General features: G+C 49.7%; 1 protein-coding gene across 1 annotated transcript in view; it reads right to left on the reverse strand.

The window, feature by feature from the left end:
- MAN1C1 (mannosidase alpha class 1C member 1) overlaps positions 1–6,448 on the reverse strand; it is a 64,802-nt gene extending 58,354 nt beyond the window's left edge. The window contains exon 1 of the mRNA XM_086479213.1: positions 5,876–6,448. Within this exon, the coding sequence (XP_086335339.1) occupies positions 5,876–6,448 (573 nt within the window). The remainder of the gene's footprint in view (positions 1–5,875) is intronic.
- Positions 6,449–19,258: the final 12,810 nt, after the last annotated feature.

Genomic DNA, 19,258 nt, shown 5'->3' on the forward strand with positions numbered 1-19,258 from the left:
AGTGCCACACTTGTAAATAAGAACAAATGTCTTCAAATTGCACAGTACTCCCAAATTCCAAAATGCCCTCAGCTCGAGTAACATCAGCAATAGCGAGCTCTGAGGTATCACTGGCATCTCTAAGGCAGGCAGCACTGTAGCACAGACAACAGCATGTGAAGTATTTTCCATACTCATGCATTATGCCACAGAACAGACATATTTTTAGTCAATTAACTGTACACCCTACAGCCGAAAGAGGCTGAGACAGGTTAGGTCTAAATTTTGTTTGCAGGAATCCACTGGAGGCTACTGAAGCAAAAAATACACTGTATGCACCATTTGTGGGATTTACAGTACAGCACCCTTTTTCACAGGTTCAGTAAATAAATGCATGAGAAGGAGCATGGAGCAAAGGAAAATTCCAGCAAGCCTGGAGTCAGCCAGTGATTCAAACTGCAGAGAAATTCTCTCATTGCAAAGGTATTTCTACCCCAAAGAAAGCATTACGATCTGATCACAGCATACCTGACCGGTTTGAGATCGTAATTCTATTCCACTATAATAAGAAGTTTACTGAGAACAGTTTCCTTTACCCTCTGTGTCCAGAGTAAGTCTGTCAAAAGTCACTGGATTTACATTTGACCAGCACAAACGATTAGACGTTTTCCACGGGTCTCAGTGAGAAAGATGTGCGTGGGGAGGTGCACTTCCATCTAGAACTGTGCGTGGTGCTACTCACGTACTGAAGCGACTGACAGATTACGTTATTTGCTTGTAGTACTGTTCATCCCCAGATTACAGAAAGAAAAGGCATTTTCTCCAAATGGAAGAAGAGAAGTTGCCCGGTGTAGGGAAAGGCAGACGTCTGAAATGTTTTTACTGTTGGCTTCAGAAATGAGATGGCTCAGGGACGACTGATAATGGGATTCACTGCGTCATAACTCAGACAGAGAACTGTTTTGAGCCCTGCTTTCAATAAACTGGTGATCACAATCCAGTTCCCGGTGCTTACGCACTCATGTAAAATTCCCCGAGAACGGCTTGCCTCCACGAAGGTGTGCGAGAGGGAAGGAGCGTCTGACCAGGCACTTCTCCCACCAGGGGTCAGGGCTGCGGCACTAATTCAGAAGGAGAACAAGCAGCACTTCCCCAGCCCTGCCCCAACACCACCTGATCTTTCCTTGCGGAAGGGATCACTGGTCAGGACTGTCAAAACCACGCAAAGGGAACCCAGCAACCAACACCAAGTAACTTTCTGCAAAAGTTGAGCTCCTGATAACATCCCTGTTTCTTGCCGATTATCTTTTAGTGACAAACTGTCAAGATAGTCGTTTTTAAAAGACTGATCTACCCTAATAGGAGCCTGCTAATCTGCAGTGATGCAGGATAACTGCACACGGACTCTGATGGCCTTCTTCCCCCTGGGGTCTGATTTTTGAAAGCAAGTACATCTTTATAGCTGTGTTAAAAGAGGACAGCAGACAGCAAGGGGAGGCAAATGAAGGTGGAGACAGCAAGAAAAGCCAGGATGAAGAGAACTGCACTGTAAAACAAATAGGCTTCAGTATTACTAATCCAGCGGAAATGAATGCATGTGTCAAACCCAAGGGTACAATCCCAGCAGAGGACTAAAAGCCTGCCTGAATTTGACATACTCCCTTATTTGAAAGGGACAAAGGACACTGTCAGGTGAGGTATTGGGTATTCTCAGACATCAGGCCAGGAAGCTTGCCTTTTGTACCCAAAGAGGAAGAACAAAAAAAAAAAAAACCACAACAGTAAATCTCTCACTGTTCACATTTTTCTCACATCTCATGACTGGAAGCAAGCTAGCTCGCTTAATTTCATTAACAGACAACTTTCTAGCCTGGCTGGTTACAGTGGTTGTCCTTCAGCACTGGAGGCATTAGTAGGGTGGGTATAAAAATACTTCAGAGAAATGCTAAATGTTCTCTCTCCCCACTGCTTCCCCACCTAGGAGACCCACGATGCCAACACAGCAACAACACCGTATGAAGCAGCCTGTGTTGCTTCATCCATCATCAGCAAAACTGTCAGCTCAGCTCCGACAGCAAAATCTTTATTACTGGTTATGATGCAAAAGGCAGAAACCACACAGTCTGATTTTCCCAGATCTGAGGCTGAGTTTGCAGTAGCAGCAGTTGGAGGGGGAAATCATTTTGACTTTTCACTGAGCCAATTTGATCTGGAAATTGTTGAGAGCAAATAAATATGGAATCCCACTGTGGCATTTCTGCAGTCACTTGCTGACTCCAACCACTTCTCTCTTATTTTTTTTTTATTAGTATTTGGCACATGTAAAAAATTAGCTATTCCCTGAAGCCATGCATGACTGATCAGTTACAGAACTAATAGGTTTTTCAGAGGTCAGTTTAAGAGATGAGTAAGCCCAGGCCCTTTTAAATTTCCCAACTTGCAGCATGGGGAGGCTGTTATTTGGTTTTATTGCAGTTTTCTTCAAAAGGTCAGAGTACCCACAGTACTCGGCTGCCCACAGTAACACACAGCAGTATATCCTAGGCAATTCTCCAGGTGACCAACGACCTTTTGCAGTAAGCAGTCTGTGCAATACAGGTGCTCTCTTTTTTTCCTCCTCAGGAAAACAACTGCTTATTGACTCTGGACTTGTCTTTAAAAAGGCAAGTCAAATGTAAGAAGTCTGCCACTCAGCTAAGTTACCCACCAGTGCAAAGCAGCATACCTGCATGCACACGTCAGCCCAGCTCACTGCAGCCCTTACTTCTTTTAACAGACTTCCACGTGCCATTTCAACTTGCTAACCCACCTCTTTTCCTTTCCGCACTACTGGGAAAGACGAGTCAGCAAGGCAGATATACCCTCGGCCAGACTCCTTAATCTGCAAACAGCTCCAGCACCCCTGACGCTGCTCAGAGCTTTCCCAAAGCAGGAGACACCGCAGTGGTGGGTTTCACGCTCCGGACGATGCTATGTTTTAAGCAGGAGAAGTCTGGCAAGACTACGTCAGCCAACACTTTCCGTACGTAACGGCCAAGAGAGTAATGACACACCCTTTCTTTGGCTGAAGCATCAAGCACTTTAAAGGCTGGGTGGGAAAGGGCAGATGCCTGCTTGGGCTCCTGCTCAGACTGAAGGGTCCTATGAGAAAATAGAAAGGTCCAAGTCTGTAGGTTGGGCATCAGCCCTCGTCTTTGATCATGCACCAGTTCTTTCTCCTGGCTTTCATCTAGGGTCTGGCAGACAGATGGAGGAAAAAAAATATATCAACAAATCCCATCAAGATCCATCCTCCCTGTTACATCGGTGCTATAAAGATCGGCCTAAGCGGGCGCCAGGGGAGGACAGGATGACGGCAATACACGACACAACCACAAAACTTTAAGTACCAGGACAGTTTAGAACACATTAGTAAATTACAGGGCTTAAAGCTCTGGAAGAAGGAGAGAAAAGCTACTTGCTGCTACCACACACACCACCTTACAACAGCCAGCAAACCCACTACCTGCCTCTGCTGGCGTCTCTCACATCACGTGAAGAGTATCTGCCAACCCAAATGCCGTATCATGACTTGATTTATTTCTTCCTTGCAATTTATTTTTTACCCATCTGTTTCTTTTCATACTGCATTTGTCTTCTAACCTCCCTTGGTTTGTTTTCTTAACGTCTTTTTGACTCGCAAAGAAAAACGACACACCTTATCTCTTCCACAAGCTGCACCACCATCCCTCGTTTTGCACAGTCTCGTATCTCAGCACCATATTTGTTTCTCTCTCTCTCTCTCTCTCTCTCTCTGAATAAACAGAAGAGCAGGCACTTTTAAGGAATAAGGGCTCTGTTTGAAGAGTAATTAGCTGTCAGCATAAAACTAGTATTTATGGATTCTCATCCTTGGAAAAATCTAACTCTGCTACCCGGCACTGATTATGGCTGTTATAAACAGATGGGGCTGAATCCATACAACTTGCAATAATCCTATATTTAAAAAATAATTAACTACAAATAAACGACTGAATTCCTCAGCTTTCACAAATTTGCTTCGCAATTTGATTTGCTTGTACCGAGTGGAAGCTGGGTTACTCATGGGTACGTCGTGCTATCCTAGCATACCTTGAAAGTGGGAGAGTCTGCAGCGTATTCAAGCACACGCTCCGCAACTCCAAGTGCGGGAGAGGGACGGGTACTGGAATGTTCTGAATACCCTGCAGCTGAGATGCAGAACGAAAGGACGGCTCAGTTGCGCCTGGGAGCAGAAAGAAACCCAGCACCCCTGGGTGCGTTGTGTCTGGTTGCCTGGCAGAGGAGTTGGAATTTTACCAGCGGTGCAGCGTGTGTTTTAATGACCGACAGAGATATCAGGAGGGGAGCTTTAAAAAAATGCTTTTTAAAACACCGGTTACAGCGGGTGAAAGCCCTCGGTGTGTTACTCTGACTTCCTTCTCCACTCAACCTGGGGCAGCATCTTTCCTGAATGCCCACACCTCTGTCAGGGAACAAACCCAGGAAATCTCTACTCTGCTTAATTAAATCTGTGCGTTTTACTTATTGGCACCTCTTACTAGACCAAAACTCACTCCAAGTTGGTTATCCATCATAGCAAAAGATACGACAAACACAATCAAATACTACACAGAATCTATAGCTCTTGGTTAACTAGGTCACAGATTGTTCTGCAATGTTTGTGAGGCTGCCAGGCTTTTATGCACAGACTGTAGGCACCAGGCCAAATTCTCCCCTCCGTCACAGCCCTGTAACCCCACCGATGAGGTTACCCAGGCTCGGTGGGCTCTGCCTTCAGGTCGCTGTGAGTGGGTAAGAAGTCCCGAGCCAGCTCCAGCCGGAGTGAGTGACAAAACAATTTCCAAGGGGGACAGCCAGCCTCACGCCTCCTCCTCGATGTCTGCGAGGGTGCATCCCGTCCCTCCATCCCTGTGGACCAGCGCAAGTTTCATCATCTACCCACTTTTGTGTAAAGCAGCCCGGTTTACGACGATACCCTGGGGAAGGAGCCTCTTGCACAACCGCAGACACCTCCTGCCAAGCAAGTTTTTGTCCCCCTCTAATAACCAAGCTGAAATTTCCCTTTGCCTAATTTCAGCTCTTTAATTTCTAGTCACACCCTATCAGGCTGCCCTAACATCTCCTCTCTGGTGAGCAGAGGCGTGTGCAGAAGCTGACAGGCATGTGCGCCCGCCGACACTTCGCAGGCACAGGGCGATGCTGCAGGATACCCCCTCGGAAAGAGACACCCCCCAATTGCTGTCACCTCCCTCGGGAAAAGGGGGAAGAAAGGGGCACGAGGGACCTGCGGGGGAAACGGCAGCCAACCTGGGGAAGTCAGGGGCGTGCAAGGAGAGTGGGGGCAATGAGGAGAGAATGAGGCTGCAAGGGGAGGGCGAGGGCTGACTGAGGGGGGAGACGTGGCTGTGAGGGGAGGGCGAGGGCTTACTGAAGGGGGGGGACATGGACCTGTCCATGAGGTGAGGGCTGATTGAGGGCAGACAAGGCTGTGAGAAGAAGTGAGGGCTGACTGAGGGGGGGACACGACTGTGAGGGGAGGTGAGGGCTGACTGAGGGAAGACATGGACCTGGCCATGAGGGGAGGGGGATACGACATGGCCATGAAGGGAGGTGAGGGCTGACTGAGGGTGTGGGACATGGCCCTGAGGGGAGGTGAGGGCTGACTGAGGGGGGAACATGGCCCTGAGGGGAGGTGAGGGCTGACTGAGGGGGGAACATGGCCCTGAGGGGAGAGTGAGGGCTGACTGATGAGGGGACATGGCCCTGAGGGGAGGTGAGGGCTGATTGAGGGGGAGACATGGCCCTGAGGGGAGGGCTGACTGAGCGGGGGACATGGCCCTGAGGGGAGGATGAGGGCGGCGTGGGGTCTCCTCACCTCTTTAATCTTCATCCTGCGGGCGCGGGTCTCGGGGTCCTCGCCGGGCCGCCTGCCCCGAACCGGGTGGCGGAGGCTCCGGCGGAACCGCTCGTAGTCGAAGCGGAACGGAGCTCGCGTCTCTCGGGCAGGGGGAGCGCCGGTGGCGGGCTGGGCTCGGCGCTCACCGCCCTGCACCTGCTGCCGGGAGCCCGGCGCGGTGTGGGCCGGCGGGCCGGCCATGCGGGCAGCGGTGCGGAGCTTCTCCCGGAGGCGGCGGGGGGCGGCGGGGCTGGCGTGGCGGGGCTCGGCGGCGGCAGGGGGGCTGCGGGGCAGGTCGGTGTCGCGGGTGGAGGAGGAGGAGGCAGAGGAGGAGGAGGCGGAGGAAGAAGAGGAGGAGGAGGCGGAGGCGGTGGCCCGGCGGGGTAGGAAGAGGCGCTTGAAGCGGGAGGAATCGGGCAGGAGGAACAGGGCCCCGAAGCACAGCGTGAGCAGGCCCGAGAGGAAGAGCAGGAACAGGAACTTCTGCGGCAGCCGCAGCCCCAGCGCCGCCGGCCAGCCCGGCATGCCCGGCAGCTTCCGCAGCAGCACCATGGGGCACCGGATCGCGGCCGCCGGGCGGGCTCCGCCGCCACCCCGGAGGGCGCCGCTGGTTTCTGCGGCGAAAGGCTCAACGATGCCGCCCCCACACCCCCGGCTGGAGCGGGTGCCTTCACTGGGGAGCGCCGGCGGGCGACACGTGGATGGCTCCGGACCCGGCTACGCCGCGGGGCCCCGCCGCTGCCCGGGGTCCTTGCCCGAGAGGCTCCGGCGGTTCAGAGTCCCCCCTTCCGGCATGAAGGCGGCGGCGAGCGCATCCCGCCGGAGCCGGGCGGCGGAGCGGCGGGGCTGGGCTGCTCCCGGTGTCAGTCCCCCCGTGCAGGCTCCCCGCCGGACGGCTGCTGTCGGGCTGGCTCAGGGAGCGGTGCCGAGGAGGTGCGATCCCTTCTCTCTAGGCGGTGGGTTCATGCTGCAGCATTTCTGCGAGGCGGAGGGAAGAGAAGAGCGCGTTCATTCAACACCAGGGAGGAAGGATGCAGCCGGCGTTATAAACCTTTGTCCCGGAGGGTCTGCCGCCTCCCCAGCCATCCGTCCACCCCCGCACCCCCAGCCACACTAGTTCGTTTTCCCTCTCTCCGGACTTGCCATCAACTCTAGTCTGCCGAGCAGCTCCCACCTCTGCACCATCGCCTACAGCTCCGGGCTGCCGGGCTCTTCTGGCGGGGCAGCCCTGGGGCCAAAAGGAGGATCTGCAGCCTGACGAGGAGCGAGGAAAACCCCGGGATGTGCAGGGTGCCCAGGGACAGGGAGCAAACAGACAGGGATGAGGCTGCTCCGCTCCTCACCAGGCTGCCAGGAGCTGCCTTCGCCCGCAGAGGGCTGGAGACGATGGGGCTGCAAACCAGCCATGCGGAAAGCTCGGCTCGAGTTAAGTTTCTTGAGGCAACAAAATCCACGGATCTTGTTTTTGCTGAAGACATCCCGGCAAATTCTCCCTTTCTCCCAAATCTCTGCCTCGCTGTTAGTTATTCATTCCCACCCCTCCTCCCCAATCCTCTCCTTGTGTGCGCTGGAAGAGACAGAGCTCAACTTTCAAACCACGAAAGCAAGCAGGACCACTTTGAAAAAGCAGGACACGTTTTGAAGACCTACCTACAAGCCCCACATCACCCCTACTCTTACGGGTAGGAACGGCGCTGCCCCCCAAAACACTCCATGAAACCCCCTGGGTGGACCCTTTCCTAACCCCCAGCCCTGTTTACTCACCCCTCTGACAAATCCAAGCCACTCTGGGTCCTACAGTGAGCAAAATCTTCTCAGTCCTGCCCGCGCATCTCCCAAGCGAGAGCCCCGCGCTGCTGTCAGCGCTCACAAGTGCCCGCTCAGTGAAGAGGAAGAAGAGGCTGGCTGCCCGCCGGGCTCTCCGGGGGACACCTCCTCCCTCCTGCCCATCCAAGCACCCAGGAGTGAAGTACCTAACTGCATCAAGCTACTTAGAAGCCTCTGCTTTTCACCACCACCTCCACCACCTCCTCCTCACCCCCGCCCCGCCCCGCCCCGCCCCGCCCCGTCCTTCCTCCCCTCCGAAGGGGACCCGCCGGGCTGCGCTCCCCTGCGCCCGCACACGCAGCCCGCCCGCCTCTACCGCCGCTCACTGCGACAGCGCCGGCAGCCCCGCCCCGCGCCCCGCCCCTCCTCCTGCCAACCCTCACTCGGCGGGAGGAGGCGGGGGCTTCGCGAACCAATCAGCAGACCAAGTCCTGCCCGCCGTGACGCTCGCCCCCAAGCGGCGCCCCGCCCTCGCTCTCTATTGGCTGACTGACGGAGCCTGGCCTTGCCCGTTGGCTCTTCCAAACGCCAGGAAAGCCGGGAGACCAGCCCGCTTGTTTACCACAGTTGCCCGGCTCGAGGTGGGGGAGCGCTTCGCCCCGCCCCTTTCCTCCAGCCAGCCTTCCATTGGCTGCGAGGGATACCCCATCCCCGCTGCGATTGGCGGAGGGGGGGGGGGGGGTCCGGCTACTTTAAATGGGGGCTGAGGGCACAAGGGGGGGCTCAGGGAGTTGTGAGGGCGCGGGAGGTGCGGAGTGGAATGGCGTCACCTTTCCCTCACCCCACCCGTCGTGAGGGCTCTTGAGGGGCGGATTTACCCGCACAGCCCCCGTGGCCTGCTGCCCGAGGTCTGGTGTGTGCCAGAGGGCCAAAGGCCCCGGGAGAGGTGGGCACCACCTCACCACCTGGCATGAGGAGGGGAGCGGGAGCCAGGGATGGCTCAGGAACCACCTTTCTGCACACAAACCTGTCCTTTCTGGTTTTTATGAGCCCACAGTCAACTGCCACGAAGCACATCAGGATCCCGAATAGCTAAATCCTCATCGTACACCCTAAGCTTCTATGTACCACACGAGCACTAACCAAATCTGACAGTCACCTCATGAGCTGAAACTATACCAGAGGGGAAGATGGTGAACTGAAGTGTTTCTGCTTGTTAATACTACAAAAAAACCCACACCCCCCCCCCAAAATCTCCTGCAGAATTAACAACGACAGAGAAAAGAGGGCACTGCCCAAAACCAAAGGCATGTGAAACCGCTCAGAAACAGCTGGTTGGGTGGAGGAGGTCACCAGAGGTGGGCGTTGGGTGCTGTGAGCACGAGGAGCTGCAGCAGGAAGAGGCTTACAGGAAAGGGTAAACTGCAGCCACCGAAGTACTGATGTGACTAAACTTGGAAGAGCTAAAAGAGAACATTTTGTAGGCTGGAAAGGAGCTAGAGCTGCGAGGAAAGAAATCATCTGCTGTTTGCATCTTCCTGCGCTCAGTGTGCTCCTTCTTCATAAATAACTAGCACCGCAGGAAAGAAATCCCTGATCTGATTGCTGGGTCTAGCGGGAGCGCGTTGCAGGGCCCATTTTGAACCGTTCAGCTGAGAATCAGTTATGTTGTAATTTTCCTATGAAAAGTGCTCGAAGTGATACAAAGCAGGCGGCGGAGCAGCTCTAGGAGCAGGATTCAGGAGCTGCTATCGACCCAGCTATGCCCAAGGCTGGGGGTCATCCTGCCTTACCCATCTTTACATCTCCACGACTGCTGCAGGTTTTCATTTAGTTAAAATAAAACTAAAAACTGAGCCTTGTGCTTTTAGCTGTCTGGTGGCTGCCTGATGGACCTTGAACGCAACCCCACTCAGAGGCAAATTTGCATCTTGATTATTTGGTTTTGAAATGTGTCCTTTGAACCGTCCCCTGCGGTTTGCAGGCAGGACCAGTTCAGCCTGAGCAAGAAGGAGATGCGGGCACCATCTCTCAGCCACCACGTACGATTTCCTCCGGAGCAGCTGCTCGAGGAGCGCTCTGCACAGCTGCTCTCCCTTCCCTGCCCTGTAGCCGCACCACCAGGGAGAGGGGAGTAGATTCGGCTGCTCCATTTTGGCAGGTCGCGCCGGAGCCTCGCTGAGCACGGCAGATGCTCCGCAGGCTCCTTGGAGCCCAGGGGAGCTGCTTGCAAAGGATGATTATTTGGTTTTGCTTCTTTGCACACCTTCGCAGGGCGGCTCAGGAGAAGGGGGAGAAGCCTGAAAGCCAGCTGCTGGTTCCATTATTGTGAGCATCGAGGCAGTTTGGGAGGGCTTTTACTGCTGCCCTGCCTCGTGTGTTTATATCAGCGGTCCCCCAGGGACCAGCTCCAGCAAGAGACCATCGCTCCGAGGGCCTCCATCATCCCTTCTTCTGACACCTAACACCCTGCCTTGGCCTCAGACTGAGTGGAAATAATCCTTCACCCTCCTCAGATCTCCTCTTCCCTGGAGAGACCCTAAGCAGCAGGTTGCATTTTGTCTCAGCCTTATTAAAAAAAACCCAAACCACACACACATACAAAAAAAAACCCCCAAGCAAAACCCCACTAAACCAAAAACCTCCACTATTGCAGTGGTGGTCCCTTGATCTTCTTATAGATGGCCCCAGGATGGACAAGGTTAGATAGCTCTGCTTTCTAAGAGGATTTGGGGGCATCAAGGAGGATAATAAAATTGACAGCTGAGAACAAACCAGAGGGATAATAAAATAGACAGTTCTGAACAAACCAAAAGGCTGTGCTTAGCTCTTCATTTTATACAGCAGAGATAGAAAAGTTGAAGCCTTATCTTTTAATTAAGTTAAATTAAGAAATCTTTTTGTTTTACTCTGTGTTGAGCATAACATTGTCTTGAAGGTAAATGCTTAGAAATTAAAGGTTTTCTAAATCAGGTTAAATTAAGATATCATTCTTCTTAAAGAAGACAAAGCATTGTCTTCGAGGTAAATGTTTAATTACATTTTAAAAACAATTTAGTCTGTGTAATAATAAGACAGAGAGCCCCATCTCTGCATATGACTGCAGTTCCAGACATAAGCCAAATAAATTGAGAAATTGGTGTTGAAGGAGTTAGGAGGCAGAGAGTAATTACTGGCAAGATGAGGGTCCTGCTGCATTATGATTCTTGTTTTTTAGCAGGACTGGAAGAAATAATTTTGAGAAAATTACCTTTTTTATGGCCATAAGAAAAATAGAATTTAATATCTACCTTTCTGTGAGGAAGAAAACTACAGAGTGATAGGTAATACTCAAGGCAAAAGAGTTCGGCAAGATAATTACACTCAAGCCTCCAGCCTGTCTTTTAAAGTAGGCTTGATTTTTTCCCCCTTTCACTGTAGAAAATGCTCCAATTCCGACTGCAGGAGTGTCCGGGATGTCTCCCCCTGTGCTGGAACAGCACTCCACTTCTTAGCCAGAAAGCCCTCTCTGACTCTCAGAACCACTCAAACCTGTGATTTTTAGGCATCATAACAACGAAAGGATGGAGCAGGCAGATGGAAGAGAGCCTCTGTATGACCGGCAGGCAGTTTCAGAGTTAACTTAGTTTTGTAAAAGGAAAAGAAAAAAAAAAAAGAAAAGAAACAAAACCAATCCAACAGCCCAGCCTTGTTTCGTTGAAGTGGAAAGGGGTGTTACATTCAAATGCAGCCTTAAAACAGGGCAGCATCAGCATGTAAACCAGACACCTAAACTTCGTTGATAGCTACTACAAAGTCTAGATAGTGACAACAAAACTGGGTGAAATTGCCAGCTTTAAAAAGGAAGGAATCCTTTACCTCTACAAGAACAAGCACGGCAGTTGACAGAACAAGGTGCCATCTTTCGGCGCGTAGTTAAAAGATTTCCGACACTTCACCGTGGCGTGGAGCCTAATTTGTTGCTCAGCTTTCTGAAGCCTGATCTTAGGAGCTGCCAAGAGTCCCGCTGGGAATGGAGGGCTCAGGCTGTGTGGGATGGCTGCTGGCTGTTCCCACCCCGGGCTCTTACTCACGCATGGCCCAGCGGGGAACATTTCGTGGAGGACAAAGCTTTTGAGGCATCTTTCCCTCTCCGTGCAGCCCCAAGGCCGCTTGTCCTCACCTGCAAGCTGCAAGGTCTAATGTCTAAAGGCTTAGAGGGGTGTAGGCTGTCAGCCCCACTGCAGCTACCGTCATTTTATCTGGTTGTGATCAGATAAGGGGCAATCCATACATTTAAGCTGGCTGATACGTTATGCAAACAGCAGCCCTAAACTTTTGCAAAGCAGAGCTCATCTACACGCAATGAGAATGAGCAAAACAAGCCCTGATGGCCTGTAATGACTCAGGACAGAAGAAATCTGTCTGATATTGATTATTTTAAGGTTTTAGAAATACAAGCAGAGGACACGAGGCTCCTGAGAAGCCTAGATAATTAGGAACTTCGTTATCTGCTATGTGAAAGTGGATTGCAGTTTCAGAGTGTGTGTAGTAGCTTGTTTTTAACCTAGGAGAGTGTGCTGTCGCCTTGTGTTACTTAAGGAACAAAGAGTGAAAAGCATGATTGCTTGTTAGATTAGACCATGTGCTCATGGATTACTGGGATTGTTTCGGTAGGAGGTATTCTAATAAAACACCCAAAAGGCTGAATTGTAATAATAGGGTAACCACAGCAATGTCACGTAGACATTCTGGGATATATAGCCCAGATGACTTCAGCCAACGAAGGTTCCCTCCAGCCACAGCCTGCAGTATCAACCTACAGATGGTGTGAGAAAACTAACGTGTAGTGTAGGTGATAAAGGTGTAGAAAGACGTGTTGAAGGTAAGGCACTTTGGAGCAGCCTTCCTCCTCCTCCAAATGATCCCATCAGCGTCTATTGACCATCTCGTGCTGCCAAGGAAGAAGTTTGCAGGCTGTAAGTTACAAGAACAGATAAAATAGTGGTGGATTCTGCCCTGATTTCATTTAGTTTGTGCGGTGCAGGTATACAGTTTTCACACGGTAATTTTCATGGGCTAAACCTGTAAAGCAAGGGGCTACTAAGCCCCCTTGTCTCCCTACCAGTCGAGTGACTGGCTGATGCAGAGAAGGCAGCTACCTCACCCTGCCTATGAAGCTATTGAAATGCTTGTGGCAGCTACAGCCAAATTCAAACCACAGAAAACAGCATATCTAGCCCCCAAACCTCTGAATTGAGACGCATCATCATGCACTGATCTGCGGGTTTGACTCTCTTCTTTTAACTCCACATTCATACATACAAAATATTAATTATCTGAATTAAGACTCACATTCAGGGATGCACAGAAGCCTTGCTGAGAATTCAAATGGCAGCTCTCTGCCAGCAGGAGAGACACACACTTGCACAATATAAAACTCACCACCGCCTCAGCCAGACTTATGTTTTCTAAGAAAAAGGGAAAAAGCCATTCACATCTGAGATAACACTCCGTTCTATGTCTCTTAAACCAGAATTGGGTAGGAATGAGCTTTCACAAGAGGAAGGATCATCCTTAATTATGGTAAAGGTCTATGTCTCAACAATCCTACCTCTTCTGAACCAGGGAAAATATAAAATAAGATGAAAAATAGTGCAAAAGCAGAAACAGAGCGTAAGGTGCACAGAGGAAGGAGCAGAAACAGTTATAGTTTATTACTTTCTTGTGACACCAGGTGACTAATATAGCAGGCTGCACAAGCTTTTTTCATTAAAATCGGCATTATCAGAACGATCGTATTCCGTTTTCCCCTACTTAAGTAAGATAAGGGCCACAAGAATGCAGTGAATTTGCTGTTGTGAATGTGGAGCAACATCCTATTTTAGATGGCTTCAGAAATAAGATCCCAAGTGGAAAATGTCTAAGAATAATTTTCAGAAAAAGAGTTGACCTGACAGAAAATGCAGCTTGGGCTAACCAGAACTGCAGACAAATTGGTGATGAACTTAGTGAGTAGTTCTGTCTAAGAAAAGTGAAAGAAAACCAGTGTTTGACAAACAGAAGCATTAAGAAAACCCAACAATCTTAAAGCAAACTGAAATATTTGGTTTGGGTCAAAACCATATCTGGAGTCAATCCACAAAGCAGTGCGTATAGGATTTTTTTTTGTCTCAAGTTGTTTGGAGCAGGAAGATCTCCCCTCCTTTTCAGGTAAAATCTGGCTATTCAAATTTTCCTAACAAGTCCGCAGTCATCTGAACTATTTGGAAAGAAACCAGGAGGTGACAGTCTCATCTGATGGTGGTGGGGACTGAGCACAGCTCAAAAATGTGCCAGGGGACCCCATTTGATGAAACACAGGAATTTTCCAGCCACAGAAAGAGCCAACCAGCATGATGCCTTTGGAAACTTTAGTAGTCACTAACGGCAGGTTTAGTCGTTAAAGGAAAATAATCTCCCAAAGGGTGAATTTCCATTTATTTTGACAACCATCTGTGTAGTCCATTGTCAGTCCCGAATCCAGAGTCATCCTCATATGTCTGCAGCAGCCTCTGCTTTCCCCCAGATGTGATAATCTCTGCTCCCCTTGAGGGGTTGGGCTAGGTTTGCTCTGACAACATTGCAACAAATGCGTATTTCACAAAAACCTTCTTTCATCATATAAATATATCCTGCTGCAGCTGCTTTTTAGGAGTGGATTTCAAGGCAAGCCAGGAAATAATGACCAACATCTTCAAATGCTGGGGAGATTAATCATCATGTGGGAGCATGAGAGGAAAAGCCTTTCGGTTCATCCTATTCATTGTCTGCAGACTAGAAGAAGAAAAAAAAAAATAGTCTTTTGATTCTGCTCTGTATTCTGGCTAAAGACGAAACACGGTCGTACATTTTCATTACCTGCCTCAGAGCTCTCACAGTTTACGTCAGCCCCACGAGCAACCGTCTGCTTCGGACCCGCTGCCTCAACTGTCACTTCGGTTAATAATTATGCCAAGGGGTCAGTGATTTCAGCAGGGCCTCGGCAGTTTTCAGCTCTGGTGCTGAGTCTGAAGAGGATCATGCCCAAAGGGATAGTTTTAGATGAGGATTAGTATGTGAACTCTTCTGGGCTAAATAGATAAGTGCTCCAATAATTTAGGACAGTGATCTCCATCTTGTGGTTAGCAGACCCTTGGGTTAATACATTGCTCTGTAGCATTCTGTTAAAAAATGCTGAAAAAAAGTTCACATAAGCCATATGGAAATCTACACAGAGGACATTTGTTTTCAGGAGACCACAAACCAAAGTCTAAACCCCACCAGTTTAGAAACTTGCCGAAAAAGCTGTTACAGGACAAGCAGTCCTGTATCAGCAAGAGATAACAGTGTAAGAAACCTTTGGGTCAGATTCTTAACAAGAGTTATTAGACGTAATGGCAAGTGATAACTCCGTAAGCCGTGGAGGTCCTCTGGCCATTTGTCTGCAGATGGGGTAAGCTGCTGTCCGACACTGCTGTCTTTAGACTGGATTCTCTCTGACACTGTTTAGAAAATCCTTAATAAACTCATTGGATCAAACCTTCAGCCCCTCTCGCTTATTTTCCTGCACTACTCAAGTGCTGTGGAGAGACCCTGAGCCTGCTGCGGAGACACTCCCCTGCACATGGTAAATGAGAAACCTGTGCCGTTATGGAACAAGCACCTTCCTAAGGCAAAGAGATCCATCTTACAGAGGAAAAAATATTTTCCTACCTCCCTTGGTGCCAAGCTCATTCCCCTTAAACTTGAATGCGTTTTGAACTAGGCCATTATGAGCCAGGCCAAGAGAAATAAAGACACCTTAGAGCATTTGAATGGGATAACGTAAATATTTCCTTTATAGGGAAAAAGAAGCACTTCCAAAGAGTTAAAAGTCAGTTGAACTACGTGCTGCAATGAATATCCCAGCTTATAGCACTATATGTTGGCCATCCTCAGGTGACCACTGAGGCTCTGTTAAAATCATTCGTCAACTGTACAGTAACTTGCACCGGAGGGTAAAGTGGGTCAGTAGATGCCCTTTGGGCAATTACGTTAAGATTAATACACACATTCCAGAGTATTTTATTGGCACTACTCAGATGTTACCAGCCTCTCTCTATAGTCATCTGAAGCTGCCAGGTTATTGATTGGGATAAATGCCTCGTGTGTTTTGCATGGATCCTGGTGCCTGGCAGGTGAAGTCCCTCCCCAGAGACTTTCAAGGTGAGCAGAAATTAAACCTCTTTCAAAGAGGTCAATAGTGCATAGGAAAAAAAAAGAAAAGAAAAGGTAAGGTTAATGGGGCAGATGTTCCAGCAGCTAAATATATTTCTATTCCCTGTAGAGAAGAGTAAAAGTTGTTGAAGCACTTTGCTATGCATTGCTTTGCCAAATTATAGAATTACCTTTTTCCCTATCCAGACATTAACCAATAGAGGAAAATAGATGCTGTGGAGTTCACGTTTCCAGAGTGGGAGTTTCTGTATCAGATCATTAGTATCCAGACAAGAAATATGAGTTAAGATTTTAAATGAACATGGGAAGTCACAAGTTAAAGCCATAAAAGAAGAATAATCTGCACTTTACAGACATGTTGGTGTCACAGTCCTATTTTGCAGGTTATTTTTTTTCTCTGAAAAGGCAGGATTGTCTCTCTTTTTAAAAAAATCAACTTTTCCCCTGTGTGCCAATATCCCCCTGTAAGGCCAAATCCACCTCAGATGGTTGCCTTCTTTCTGCTGTACACTGCACCATGCTTCCTGGTAAACACGAAGAGGGCTCACTGCAGCCCAGAGTAACTTTTAAGTCACCTTCAGGGTGAAGTTCATCCATCTCAACCTGAGAAACAGGTCACTCCTACCACCACTCAGATGAATCACTGTCTACACTATATTTACACAGGAGCCTGGGGAGGTCTGCGCCAAACTGCTGACATTTTGGCAGCGTAAGTCTGGTGAACAGAGATGTCCCACCTAACTCGTGGCAAAACACGTCCTGTGACACAGACACGGCTTGTAGATGCCTCAGCGTTGGAGAGGCAATTGCACTTCACTGACAGAGGAGCTCCCTTTTCCAGTATCAGCTGCTTCCTGACTATGGGGCTTTACTGGTGGAAGTGTGCCAGCAAAGCCTGTGCTGTAGGAAGGACCCTGCTGTGCACTGGTGGGAGAGAGTGGGGTTCGATCCTCCAGGTTGCTACTGACTTCAGAAACTCCCTCCTCAGTTGCCTTTCAATTTTTCCTGGGTCAGTACAAAATAAAGCAATTTGATATGCTGAAGCCCTATGAAACAGGAAAATGCTTTTCCTTGCGGGATATCTCTGGGTGGTGCCAGCCCAGACCCGTCATCCCATCATTCTCCATCTGTTATCTAAGAGATCCCATGGAATGATAAATCTCCTCCTTGGACCCATGGATCTGCTTACATTTCAGGAGACATTTGTCTTTCCTTTTCCTGCCTTAAGCTTGCACATAGGGCAATGCCTCATCCACACGAAAGAACAAGAAAAATCTTCCTTGGATCCTCATCCAGGCTAAACAGAACCTTTTCAAGGACCCTAACAAACCTTGTCCACGTTGGTACTTTCTCCCTCTCCCAAAACATCTGTGTGAGCAAGTGTGCAGCCGGCAGTAGTGCCCAAAAGAGGGGGAAGAAAGCACTTGCATTTCTGTGCCTCAAGCTGTGGTATATCAGCACGCATTTTTAAATACAGGTCTCCTATGGGCTGCACCAGCCATGCATGCTGCATACAGATGAAAAAGGCTCCGACCAGGTGGCCAGGCTGTAAAATAGAAAATGAGAACTGGAGAAAATAACAACTACAGGGTTATAAAAATACCTGCCAGGTATCAGAAGTGCAAGAGAGGGGGGAATCAAGTCGTTATGGGGGGAAGGGAGAGGTAAGGAAATGAATGTTTCAGGGCGGTGTCGTCCTGTCCTGGCTTCAGAAAGGAAACAAACCCTGAAGATTTCTTGGCTGAGATGTGAAACACGACCCGTGGGGACACGGTGTCCTCTAGCCTGGCTGGTGGGTTTCTGATGGGCAGCTGCCACACCAACAGTCTTCACGTTGCTGATATTCTCCCAGGTTTTGTGGCTCTCTGAAGCCAGAACCGCTCAGGACAGGCTGAGCTCCCCAGGAGCACAAGCCCACGAACAATAAATGCTGTATGGGATGTGGAGTTAATCAGCATGGCCGGTGCCGAGGCCACGTACTTTCAAGTGCCTTTGTAGGAGTTAGCTAGCGCTGTAGGGAGGTCCTAATTGCTCATTTTCTAGCTGGTTGGGAGGGGAAAAGCAATGTCACCTACGCTGATCTTGGAAGGTTGTTGCTTTGTGTCTGCTTCAATTTGTCAGGTGGTTTTTCCAGCCATCAGTCTGACACGAGCCTCCGAGCCCATGATGGCCCTCGAGGGCAGCCCGCGGGCTGCGCGGCGCGGAGGAGGGCAGACGTACACGTGCACCCCGTGCGCTGGGACTCGTCGTCTGCGGGATGGACGGAGCAGCAGCAGCATCTCAAATCAGGGCCGGGAAGAAGCCTGTGGAATCCAGGGAAGCCTGCGTGTACTTGCCAAAGGCAAATTCAGCTCAGCCTTTAATGCTTTGTTAATGGCCTGCTTCCAAAGCTTTTCCCCCAACTTGCTCAGGGCTCTTTCCATTTCAGCCTGGAAAATCCTCCCAGCGTTGGCATCGGAAGCTCTAAGAGATAAAAGAGGAGGAACTTCAGCCCTCAAACAGCCATTGCTGAGAGCTGTCCTGGAGACAGGAGGAAAAATCCAGGGACAGATTGTCAAATGGTTGATTGCAGAACACCACTTTACATGGAAGGGGCTCTTCTCTAGGGCTAGGTGTCCACCTTCTTGCTCTTTGAAAGGACTTTGGCACCTCGTGGATCAAACTTTTGAGGAGAGGGAATACAGTGTTGCATCAGGGCTGGAAAAGTTTTTCAGAGATAGGAAATTATTATCTTTTCTTTTTTTTTAAAAATTTATTTTTACAAGTTTAAAGACTGTGTGTTGTTTTAAAGAGATCTAGTAACTCAGATGGAAGTGTGGAGTTCAGCACAGATGTGACTGACATCTTTGGACCATGTGTTTCTGTGTGAAATCAGACTAGATGCTGATAATGATTTCCCCTGGATTTACAGTCTATTGCACTTATTCTCACCACACACAGCCTGAAACCACCTTTCCAGACACTGCATTATGTTATCGCTTCAGCACCTTCCTGAAATGGCCTTAGTAGGTCTTGAATCAGATAAAGCCCAAGCTCATCAGGGCAGCCAGCACTGGAAGGAGGCTTTATCACTCCCTGCTTCGAACTCAGCAGCCACAGCAAGAAGCACGAGGCAGGTAAGGATTAGGCTCACCTTGCTCCAGACCAAACGTTGCCCAGATTCTGGGCACAAATCTCATCTCCCAGCTCAGCGTGTGGTTCATACTGAGGGTTTGAGAGCGAGTTAATCACTCGGAAGAGACTGATTCAATGACATTTAACTAAAGCTGGCAGGAGCGGCATAAGGGGAGAAGCATCGACAGCACAAGGGCAGGACCACACCTGCGCTCCCTCCAAGTAGAATGAGGAGATCAGCTTGCAGCCATCAGAGCTGAGCTG

This window comes from Leptosomus discolor, chromosome Z, assembly GCF_034619465.1.
Source record: "Leptosomus discolor isolate bLepDis1 chromosome Z, bLepDis1.hap2, whole genome shotgun sequence".
Lineage (NCBI taxonomy): Eukaryota > Metazoa > Chordata > Aves > Leptosomiformes > Leptosomidae > Leptosomus > Leptosomus discolor.